The sequence below is a fragment of the Aulonocara sp. 'chitande type north' Nkhata Bay genome, linkage group LG14 (assembly GCF_057382095.1).
Source record: "Aulonocara sp. 'chitande type north' Nkhata Bay isolate Kocher_YH1m ecotype deep benthic linkage group LG14, A_spYH_male_GT1.1, whole genome shotgun sequence".
Classification (NCBI taxonomy): Eukaryota; Metazoa; Chordata; class Actinopteri; order Cichliformes; family Cichlidae; genus Aulonocara; species Aulonocara sp. 'chitande type north' Nkhata Bay.
In genome coordinates this window covers 4,558,383-4,570,534 of record NC_141357.1, presented here as the reverse complement: position 1 = coordinate 4,570,534, position 12,152 = coordinate 4,558,383, and the positions used below count along the sequence as shown (strand labels likewise).

The 12,152-nt window shown below is 38.1% G+C and overlaps 1 protein-coding gene across 4 annotated transcripts in view; it reads left to right on the top strand.

The window, feature by feature from the left end:
• Nucleotides 1–11,377, top strand: part of LOC147313904 (kinase suppressor of Ras 1-like) — a 59,885-nt gene extending 48,508 nt beyond the window's left edge. For 2 of the 4 annotated variants that reach the window (XM_086260629.1, XM_086260628.1), the window contains exons 8-19: nt 621–733; nt 890–1,064; nt 1,828–1,882; nt 3,935–3,980; nt 5,098–5,358; nt 5,455–5,651; nt 5,852–5,948; nt 6,286–6,419; nt 6,511–6,642; nt 7,045–7,180; nt 8,609–8,739; nt 9,375–11,377. In XM_086260629.1, coding sequence (XP_086116755.1) covers nt 621–733; nt 890–1,064; nt 1,828–1,882; nt 3,935–3,980; nt 5,098–5,358; nt 5,455–5,651; nt 5,852–5,948; nt 6,286–6,419; nt 6,511–6,642; nt 7,045–7,180; nt 8,609–8,739; nt 9,375–9,456 — 1,559 coding nt within the window. In that variant the 3' untranslated portion in view covers nt 9,457–11,377. Of the gene's footprint in view, nt 1–620; nt 734–889; nt 1,065–1,827; nt 1,883–3,934; nt 3,981–4,183; nt 4,244–5,097; nt 5,359–5,454; nt 5,652–5,851; nt 5,949–6,285; nt 6,420–6,510; nt 6,643–7,044; nt 7,181–8,608; nt 8,740–8,871 lie in introns of all 4 variants that reach the window. The other 2 variants (XM_086260630.1, XM_086260626.1) reach the window with 2 other exon arrangements.
• The last annotated feature ends 775 nt before the right edge of the window (nt 11,378–12,152 follow it).

The following is a 12,152-nucleotide window of genomic DNA, read 5'->3' as shown; positions in this document are numbered from 1 at the left end:
AGTAAAAAAAAAAAAGTGTTAGTCTGTTATCTAGTGAATTCGTAAACATACTGGGATTACCACTGATTTGTTTTATAACTCTATTGAAATGTGGGGGTTTTGGTAAGGGAAAATATGTTAGATAAAAGTGGGTATACAGGTTTTTTTTTTCAGTTCTATAAGTGGGAAAATATCCTACAACTTGTAGTTTTAGGAAAATTGTTATGGAAATTATATTTTTCTTTGTGGTCAGTTGTAGTTCTTAGAAATCAGTAACAAAGGGTTTGCCAGGTCACAACTGGTGCCGCTCTACACTACAACATGGACCTCGAGAGGAGATGCAAACCCAGCCTGGGGAAGGAAGGGAAGATGAGGGCACATGACAGTACTTAGTAATGTCTGTAGACAAATCATCCAGGTGATTCAAGTCTAGCGATTACTGGCAACAATGCTATTAATTTTGTAATGGACTCCCTTTAGCTTTGACAGTTACACTAGTAGCATATTAGGAAGGGTATTATAATGGGCAGGATAGTATCAGCAAGAATCTAACATGTTAGGGCCTGTTTATTTTATTTTAGGAATTGTAAAGTTTTGAAAATATTTTAAGCTCAAAGCTTGTATTTTTATCTGACCGGTAGTGCCAAGGATGCGTAGGGCAGAATCGGTACCATCAGACATCAACAATCGGATTGATCACACAGCCGAAGTCTCAGTGCAGTTTGGCACCTTACCAAAGGCACTAACCAAAAGGGTAAGTGCAGTTTTCTAATATGTGTTATATCTCATTCAGGTCTGCTCTAGCTCTTTCTATTCTTCAATACTGAAATGGAGAAGATTGTTGAGATCAGTGTGCAAGAAATAAATAATGTGAAATAATTGAAATAATGGACTCCTTGTGTGTTTGGAGGACCCTGTCCCCAGTATTAACCAGCTGGAATCCAGCAGTAACCCATCATCAGCCACCTCTTCCACACCTTCCTCTCCAGCACATTTCCAGCAGAGTAACCCTTCAAGCGTAAGTGCCACCCCCCCACCTAACCCATCACCACAGAGCTCCTGGGACAACCGCTTCAACTTCCCAGGTATGCAACATAATAAAGACAGCATTGTTTCACTCTTAGAAACGATATATTTAACTATAAATTCAATTAAACATTAAAGTTGTAGAAATTACATCTCTAACAAAAGTGAAAAGTGTGTTTTTGTGGAAAATAAGGCCTCATTTGTTGTCAGGAAGACTTTGTTGAGATGTGGGACTAGGGGAATGTTTACAGCCCTGTGAGTCTTAAGAGCTTGAAAAAAAGATGACAGCTGGACATCTTTAATTTATGAAGATGTTTCAATTCTCATCAAAGAGGCTTCTTCAGTTGTAAAAAAAACGCTGGAGAATTCGAGGTATACCTTAAACTGCACCTTTTGTGTTTAAAAAAAACATTGATTAAAAAAATATATGATTAAAAAAATATTTGGTGAGTTATTCCAAATAAGTTTAAAATGATATGAAAATCAGTGTACTCTGTTTTTATGTAGATTTTTGAGAATAACCAACTTTTATTTTAAAACTGGGCTGCATGGCAAAACCAGTTTTTCATGTTTAAAAGTGTCAAGTGAATGATTGAGCATGTGAGCATGTGAGCATCGTGATCTGTCTTTGAACCATTCAAAGAATTGTTGTAAAGTGTTTTATTGTCAAACTGGTTAAAAACATTTTTAAATGCTCAAACGTGATAGTTTGACAGCTTCAAACTATGTTGGATTTAACATCCTTTGTCCTCATGTCATGTACTGCAAGTATCCAAGCATCAATTTGGAATGATGATAAACTCAAGCTGAGTTTTCCAACAGATGTTCCTGCCTCCACATGCAGCGTTCAGCATTCTGGCAGTCACAATGAGTCTGGGTAAGAGAATACAACATTCATGTAGCGATCCAATGATGCACTTTTATTTCATTCATATACTTACTATCATGAGTTCAAGTCAGATTTGGTAGGAATTCAAACAGTAGCAGTGCTTTACCAAACAGTCCACTTACATAGTACACTTTCTAAATTACTTTAAAGTTCACAAATGGCTCTTTCAAACTGTATGTTAGCATTTAACATTTGTAGGTATAGTTTGATATTTCTCCTTTCTCTTTCTTTCTCCTCCTCCACCGCTGCTCTCTCTCCTTCCTTATTTCCCCCTCATCCTCTTCCTCCTTACCTCAATCGAAGTCTCTAACACATGAAAGCTTACGTGTACATAAACATACTTATTTATCCCCAATATTGTCACAATTGCTTATTGTCACGAGATTAGACATGCGACCCTCCCCTTTCCAGTTTACTATGAGCTGTGTGAACAACAGCTGATTGAAGTGTTTGTTCCACTAAAAAGAAAGTTTCACTAACACAAGTTAGCAGCACCTAACAACAGCAAAAATGGCAGCACTAACTGGCAGAAAATTTGAGGATATCTTCGACAACTCACCATCTGTCATTAAAGAGAGGTGAGCTTCAATGACATTGACTTGCATTGGACTCTTTTGCAAGGTTTTACAGCCTTCCTCCTCTTTTTATATTGACACAGTGAGTCACTCTCTTTATCCACCAGAGCAACGCAAATTTTAAGATTTTTTTTTAAAGTATTGTTAGATTGACCTGTATATCACTGCGGTTTTTCTTTTAAACTCTTTTTTTTAAAAAATCCAGTATTGCTATGTAGAGAGCACACACTGTACATAAATAGTATTTATGGTGATATTCAAAATTATTATTGTTAATGTTTTTGTAAAACATAAACTAAAACCTAAAAAATAGTTTATTTACAAAATTTTCTTGAATTTGTAAAACTCATAAGATAACATGAGTTGGAAACAAATGGCATCTGAGTTTCTGCTGATATTACATCCTATCAAAATACTGACCACCTTTATTTGTGGTTTTAGGAAACTCCATTCCTGGGTCTGCCTCCTTGCAGGAGAATAAAGTCGAATCTTACATCACATTTTTCTAGCTTTAGGGCACTTACACTGTAAGCCATTTGTCCATATATGTCACGGTCAGCAGGAGCTGACTGCGAGAGTGTGAAAATGAGGTGCGGACATAGGGGGAGACGGAGCAGAGCCTTGAACAAAAAGCGAGCTGTTTTATTCAGACTGGTAGACATGAAAAGAGCCCAAAACAAGAACGACAACTAAACTGGAACCCATTCTGGGAAAACTAACTGAAAATTCTGATCAAACATGATAACGGTGACAACTAAGATTACTATGAGTTCTATGATTATGACTAGACGTGGAAACAGACGTTCTGACAAAGAGAATGGAACACGCAGACTAAAGGGGTGATCAGGGGAAGTGGAATCACATGACACAAATGAACATAGTGACACCAGAGGGGAAGTGTAAAACTAAGCACATTGAACGAGGAAACGCCAGACCTTCAAAATACAACAGGAAACACAGACGTAGAAACGACAGCACCAACTAGACAACATGAAATATGCTGACACGAAATACATGGCAGACTACATAAAGGAAACCAGAACAGACTTACAGAAGAGGACATAGATGGACCTAAACTAGAATAGGCTCAACTAAAACCTAACTAATAATGCAACACCAGAACTACACATATTATTCTAAGAAAATACAAATTTACCAAAAAACACTCAAAATGCTGGGTCAGAGACCCAGCCACTGACAATATAGTTCTTTATGCGGGCCGGTGTTTTTGGATTGGAGCACCTTGATAAAAGCCTCACATGCAAACTCTATAAAATAAGGCTCCAGCAGGCTTTGGAACAAAATAGTTTTGCTGCCCAGCACAATGCCGGGACATGGAAAGAGGAGAAAGAGGAGCCGTTTTGGCAGCCAGTAGCTCTCAGCAAGTTTCCAAATGTAGTTATTCTAAAGATAAATTAATTAGTTACAAATTTTGGTGAATTCTTGTTAATTTCTTTGGTTTCAGGATGGTGATTACTGAGACACAAATAACAGCCACAGAACAGGGATTGGTGAGTAATAGAAGCCACATAACTTATTTTCTGTACAGCACTTTGGTCCTGTGTTGGGTATTTTAAAGTGCTTTATAAATAAAATCTGATTGGATTGGATTGCAGTATATTAAATTAAAAAGATGAAGGGAAAAGGATGTGATTTGCTGGTTTGTCTCCATTACATGTATATTTTACTCATGTCATTTTCCTTTGGTTTACAGTACTTGCCAATGCACTGTGCTAAAGCATGTTCCTTTTTTTCTGGCACTGACATCCATTTGGTAACTTTTCAGCTTCTTTCAAATGTTCCAAATTTTGTTATTTTTCAGCCTTTTGTTCAAACGATTCAATTCATTCTTGTCTCACAAATCTACACACAATACTTCAGCAAAAGCAAGTTTTTGGCTGCTTTGTTAATGTATTAAAAACTGTTCCATTTCTATTATCCTATTCCAAATATTCAGACCTTGTATTTAGTACTTTGTTAGAGACCCATCCTCGTGACTTCTCATTAATGATCCTACAGCCATAACCAGAGGTCCTGTATTGAACATTCCCATTAGGCAGTACTTTTTTGGTGGAAACATTAAATGATGTGTTGGCTATATTAACATCAGACCTACCCAGTGTTCGGGACGTTTTTATTCCTCGCAGAACTGCTTCAGATCCAGCTGATTCATTCAACACCCAGTGTGACTGTCTATATGAGGTTATTTCACAGTATCTCTATTGGATTGAGGTCTAGCCTGTAATGGATTTGCTGGGATGTTTAGTTGGGTTTATTATATTTCTTTATTTAACTTAAGCTCATTTCCTGCCTGCCATTATCTTTGAAGATATTGGTAAACATTTCCTCCTAATGACGATGAACTTTCCAGGCTAAAAGGCAGCAGCATCCCAGTGGAGCAATCTTTTCATACTCTTCATACTGATGGATGTTATTTATTCCATCAAATATTTCTTCCAGCAACCACAAGAATTGTATAACTATCCAAAACACTTTTGGTCTGAATGGAGAATTACAAGACTGCAATACCTATTTCACATTTGTATACCAAGTGCTGCTATTTCCAGTAATAGATATCAAAGTGTTTAACATCAGTGTTCACTTTCATTCTTCTGCCATGTGTTACAGGAAGAGGAAGGAGAGGAAGGAGAGGAAGATTACACAGCTATGGATAAAGAAGAAGCTGACCAGACTGACACAAAAAAGAGTTATTCCAAGGAAGAGTATGATGAAGATGGTCTGGATGATCTACCCTCTTCTATATGCCGCCGTCAGGCTGTTGGCCGTTCTGGGGTCCCCATCTCTCGTAAGGTCAGCCAGACCAGTGTCTACCTCCAGGAGTGGGACATCCCGTATGAGCAACTACAGCTGGGAGAGCTTATTGGAAAGGTGAAAGCAGATTTGTATTGTAGAAATATAAAATCCTGTTCAAAAAATGAAAAGAAAAAACATTATTATTAATTTAAATTTTGGCTTTATGTCCAGGGTCGCTGGGGTAAGGTGCATAAAGGTCGCTGGCATGGTGAGGTGGCCATTCGCCTTCTAGAGATTGATGGCAACAATCAGGATCATCTGAAAGTCTTCAAAAAAGAGGTTATGAACTACAGGCAGACCAGGCACGAGAACGTCATCCTGTTCATGGGTGCATGCATGGCTCCTCCTCATCTTGCTATTATCACCAGGTACTGCTGCATGACTGCTCACCTAAACACTGCATTGTCACTCGTGCTGGCTTCCCCCCATTTCAAGTGCAGTTCCAACCACAAGTGCATATGTGCACTGTTGTATATAAAGTTCTATACAAAAAGTTGTTTGCTGCTTTTTTGACTTTTTGTGATGTGATGTTTATTTTGTAACCATACTGCATGTGTTTCCTCTGCAGTTTCTGTAAGGGTCTGACTCTGTATTCTGTTGTAAGAGAAAGAGGTCACCTGCTGGACATAAATAAAACCAGACAGATTGCACAGGAAATCGTTAAGGTAAGTAATACCTGCATATTATATTGGTTGATAAATAAGATGGAATTGTAGCCAAGAAATGCCAAACATACACTATGTACATTATATAACAAGTAGGAAAATGTACTGTTTTGGATACAATGTCAAGATTGAAATATGCTGCACTTCAGCATGTTTTGGTGCTTCCCCTCATCCCCAGTGCCACGATTTGAAAAAGTTTAGTGTCACACGTAAAATAAAAATCTACACAACGAGGCTTTAAACATATAAACTAAAAATATCTACTGTTGGGTCGTCTTCATTTTCTTTTTGTGAATGTAGGAATATCTTTTGTTCAGAAAATCTTTGTTTGTTGCAGGGAATGGGTTATCTTCATGCTAAAGGCATCGTTCACAAGGATCTGAAGTCCAAGAATGTGTTCTATGACACAAACAAGGTGGTGATTACAGACTTTGGCCTGTTTGGAATGTCTGGTGTGGTACAAGAAGGCAGGTAAGAGTGAAAGAAACTGCATCTAGGCAATAAATTTATGGTGAGCCGTGTTTTTTCTCCTAATTATTCTTCTCTGTGTTTCTGTGTTTAGAAGAAAGAATGTGCTGCGGATACCACAGGGCTGGATCTGCTACCTGGCTCCAGAAATTGTTCGAAAATTGAGCCCAGAGGTTGATGAGGACCAGCTGCCTTTCTCCAAAGCTGCTGATATTTATGCTTTTGGGTATTGACTATTGCCATTTATACTAGAAACTATTAATGTGATATTGAAGCTATAGTTTATATTATGCAGTTCTGCCTTTTAGGTTCTTAACCTTTACTTTGTTATAATTTTATATTAGCTTGTTTTTGTGTTTTCTGTGGTACATAACAATTGTTTAATTGTTTGGTTTTCTCGAAGTTAAATCAGGATTTTTACTGTTGCCAGCTAACATAGTAAAGTTGTTTTTGTAGAACCATAAATTCAGCTATCCAGACATGATGTGCGACTTTTAGCTAGAACTGCACACAGTTTTTTAAAACCTTTGTTTCTATTTTATTCATGCTCCATGTTGCATATTTGAGCACATGATGTAAGAAAATGTAAAATAATGTAGTACATGAAAGGATCTTGTGTCATTTCCAGCACAATCTGGTATGAGCTGCAGATGCGAGACTGGCCAATTACCAACCAGCCTGTGGAAACTATAATCTGGCTAGTGGGTCGTAATGAAGGCATTAAGAATGTGCTGTTAGAGTCCAATCTGGGCAAGGAGGTCACGGTGAGTCTGAAGATCATGTCTACGAAAAAACTGACCCTGTTGGTAACTGTCAACAATTTACAATATATATTTTCTTTGTTCCTAATGTGGGAAATGCTGTTGATGTAACAGCAGTATTAATAATAATCATCATAATAATCATAAGTATTGCATTTCAACATCAACACAGCACAGCATAATGACATTACTAGTGTTGTAAGAGCGAATGGTAGAAATAAAACACCGAACACATCTTTCCTTGCCACACAGTTGTATTGTAGAGTTGTTCAGTGTGATTTATACAGCTTCTGTGCTGGTCTCCCAGTTTAGACTGTTGTTGATGTTACTTGTACTTCTCCACTACATCAACATCCGGTTCTAGGATACGCATGGGCTATGTAGCTGTTACTTTCACCACTGGTCTGGTCTAATTCAGGCCTAGCTGAGTTCAACACCCACGGGGAACAACTCTGGCTTATTGCCAGTAAGGCAGACCAACAGTTGTACAGAGACCAAATGGCTCATAGTTACGGACCAGACGGCCCTCAGAGAGCACTCCAAGGGATGCAGGAAAAAGCTTTCTCCAAGTCTGCAAAAAACACGTAGACTCATTGGGCAAACTCTCACCTGCCTCCAAATATATTTAAGAGTTTGAAGAGCTTGTACAGTGTTCTGCAACCAGGATGAAATCTTCACTGTTCCTCCTGTATCCTAGGTTTAACTAACAGACAAGCTCTTCTTTCCAGTGCCATAGCATTGACCTTTCCAGGGAGGCTGAGGAGTGTAACTGCTGTAACTGTAACTGGAGTACACCTTCTGGTTCCCAATCCTAAAGATAGGAACCGCCACCCCAGTCTGCCAGTAGAGAGGCACCACCCCAGAATTCTATGCGATGTTTGTAGAGCCGTGTCAACCAAGACAGCCCTACAGCTTCCATAGGCTTTTGGAACTCAGGGCGAAATTCGTCCGCTAAGGACTTGTTTCAAGCTGTTGCTCCTAAGTGGTTGATGGCTTTCGTGGTGGTGATGGGGCCATCAAGCTGAAAAAGGAGTCCTATCAGGTTGGATTAGCCTGTAGGACTTCAGAGGAAGCTGATGGGTACCAAAAGGCCAAACTAAATGTGGTTCAGGCGGTAGCTGAAGCAGCAACTCAGGTTTCGGAGGACATCAAAAAGAAAAGTAAAGAAAAGAAAAGAAAGAAAGCAAAGGCATAAATTTGTAAAATTTCAGTTTCATCACCATGCATCAAATGTTTTCAGTTCTCAACAAATTTTGTTTAGCATTGTCTTGAAATAAGAAAAATCTTTTCTTAAAAGGCATCTTCTGGATAGCAACACGTGTAAAGTATTAAAAGTATTAATATTGATTATATTATTATTATTTTCATATTGATTAAAATTTGATTACCAACCAATCACCATGTTCTATCTGTTACCTACCATCCCAACAGGAGATCCTGTCTGCCTGCTGGTCCCTTACGGCAGATGACAGGCCACCTTTCACCCAGCTAGCAGGCATGCTGGACAGACTCCCTAAACTCAACCGCAGGCTTTCTCACCCTGGACACTGGAAAACAACAGAGTAAGTGTCATGGAGTGACAGTAAATTCATAATCTGGGTGAACCAACCCACTACACTATATAACATCAACATTCAAAATGTTTACCTATTTATTTTAGTCATTGCTCATCAAAATCTACATTTTCATTTCAGAAAAATTTGAAATTTTATGAAGCTAAGAGGAACCATTACACCATCAGTCAACAAAAATGCTGTAAATAGTGTTTTTTAAAGAAATGTGAAAAATGTAAAGCTGGCCTGCTGATGATCAAATGATATATATGTACATACTTAGACTGTTTTTAATGTGACTACTGTTTTGTTTTGAGGAACGAATGAATAATGTATCAAGTAAATGCATTTTTTCTACTTTGGCAAATTAGGCACTATCTTTACTTTTTCTTCTGATACGTGATAGTGTTGATCACAGTCTGTAATGTACTGCATTTCTCTTTTTCTTCTGTCTTCAACTTCCTCTTCTCTGGATGTTGCCTGATTCACCTTGGCCTGTTCCTGTTGTGCCTCATCTCCTGACGGCTTCCTTTGGGTCCTGCATTTCCATCTTTATCTATGATCTTGTTTCCTTTCTTTCTATTTGCTTACTTGTTTTCCAACATTCCTGTTTGTCTCCTGGGTCCACTCCTATTTTGGTTAAGGACACTGGAAAATCATGAATGCCTGAGACATCACTGCCATCAGCATATCACTAAGTCAGGCAGTGAGAGCTTGTTAAATTGACTGAAAATATGATATGAAAGATGCAGCTCTGACAGATTTCCTATAAGATCGGATATTATGCATGCACCAGCCAAAATTTGTATTCTAGATGAAAACCAGCAGATGAAACCTTTTAAGTTCTGTCAGGGATGTCACTTCTGCTCACGAGTTTGGAACCCCTTTCAAAATGTAATTGAAATGAGTGAAGATTATAGATTATAAGTAAATGAGGAAGTAATTTCGGACACCACTGAAAACAGTGACATCATAATACCTGGGTTTAAAAATGCTTTGCTTTCATCTTTATCTCTTTTCCCTTGATTAACCTGTGTGCCTACTTCCCCCCACATTTCTAACTCCCAACCTTCAGTGAATGTAATTCTTCTTATATATGTTTAAATGTGAGTGTAGGCATAGTCTCATGGCTGTTTGAGTTATCTGCATAGTTAACTAAGAGCTGCTGGTTTCAGCTCTTAGTTAATTTAAAATACAATTTACTTCAAGGGTTCCACCAGAGTTTACTTTCAAAGGGTCAGTTCCCAATATACACCCAGTAATTTTTTAAGTTACTTAATAGAAAAAGTGTTGTGCTTATAAATATGCATTGATTATTATGTAATTATGATGCAGTCTCATAAACTTAGAATTAGTCCAATAAAATACATCAGTGCAGATTTCTTCTAATCTTCTTCTAATCTTGAGTTGTTGATTTAGTTTTTTCCAGAGTTTATTGTCCTACAGCAGCCACCATAGCTACCATTAGGTACTTGAATTGGAAGAGAAGAAAACAAAATTCAGTTGGCTGCAATCTAGTGACATCTAGTGGAGAGAAACCGACAGCTCTTTGCAGAAATTGCTTTTTGGTTTGTTTGTTTTTTGTTGTTGTTGTTGTTTTGTTTTTTACAAATTTTCTACACACTGAAGAATATGAATATAGAAATAATTTTAGCATTAACAGTCTGACTCAAACAGTCTCTCAGTCTGCCACTGTTCTAATGTGGAATTTCTGCCTCTTTGATTCATAATATATCTCCAAAACTGAAAGTGTTTGCCTAGACTGAGTTCACTGTAGTGCAAAAGGCACCATGGAAATCATTTACCTCTCTACCGAAGTAATAAATATCACAGACAGATATGAGTTACTATTTATGTTCCACTTTGGCACAATGAAAGATAAAGATGATAGAACTGACCCTTGGAAAAGCGATTCCCTCAAAATAACAACTTTGCTTTTTTTATTTCTGTTGCAATTTTATAAGATTCCCTGAAGCTATGAAATAGCTAAGTAGTTATGAATAGATGACGAATGTTGTGGTATCGAAACCACGATAGAAAGACACTGCAGTGCTCCAACAACACTTGACAGAATGCAGCTGTCACACACTGCCACCTGATTAGTCATCATTAATTTATCAGAGGGCAAACCACTGAGTGATACCACCCACAGTGGGATATAAGAAGAGATACAAGTTATCGGTCTACTTTAACTTCTTATAGGACAACAGTAAGCGGAAGCACAGTAATAGAAAGAATGTTTTCATTATAGAATAAGGAAGATTGTGACAAGAAGCAGTGCACCCTTGCGCAATTTGCATTAGTGAGCAAGACATGGCTGTTGTGTTTGTGAGTTTTCTTTCCTCAGGCTGTACATTCACCAAAAGTGTTTGTATGTAATGGTTTCACCAGTAGGGCAAAGCCCAATTTATGATGAGAAAATTGAACTAATGCATATATGTAAATACAGTATTTTACTGCACGTTGTATTTTATACATGTTTGTGCAAGGGTTGAGTTTTAAAATGTTTTTGTTGGTACTATATTTATGTATGAGACTGTTGTTGGTGGATTGTTTTCCTTTTCTTGTTTCCATTTTTCTGTTTTTTGTTGATACTTTCAAGGCTTTTTGTCTGAACAATTTAAGACATTAAACTTGATATTTTGATCAGTGACTTGGTGTTCACTATTTTATAACAGTGTTTGTAAAAATAGCCATACATTTATTTTAAATGAATCTACACTACCAACTGGACATAGTGGTGGTAGAGATGCAGAAGAAGAGGGCCGTAGCAACATCAGGAAGAAGGAGCACGAGAAGCTGGAGAAGTACTAAGGGTTCAGAGAAGAGAAGATCTGGAGGGTGAAGGTAACGGTGGTCCCAGTGGTAATCGGAGTACTCAGTGCAGTGACCCGCAAGCTAGTGGCTCCAGCAGATCCCAGGAACAGCATTGCAGATCTCTGTCCAGAAGAGCGCAGTCCTAGGAAAATAAAAAGATATTGCGCAGGACCTTCAAGCTCCCAGGCCTCTGGTAGAGGACCTGAACTTGAAGGATAAAGACCGCCTGGAGGGGGCAAGAGGGGATTTTTTAGCCAGAGTGAAGCTGACGCCCCACCAACATGAAAAGTAAAGGCAAATAGGCGTTAAGAGAGGCATTAGAGCGGTTAGTGCTTCGTTTTTGCAGATTTGTGCAGGTACAATTATCATTTGTGCTGCTTTGGTTTTTGAGATATTAATATCATCTATACTGAGGCTGATACTCCATCCCCAGAAGCAGTAATATCGCTTAACGCAGCAGCCAGATTACTAACTCGCTCTACCAAGCGTGTTCACATCACTCCCATCTTATATTCTTTACATTGGCTCCCAATAGAGTTTAGAATTCGCTTTAAAATTCTTGTTTTAACATACAGAGCACTAAATGGCCAGGCTTCAGATTACTT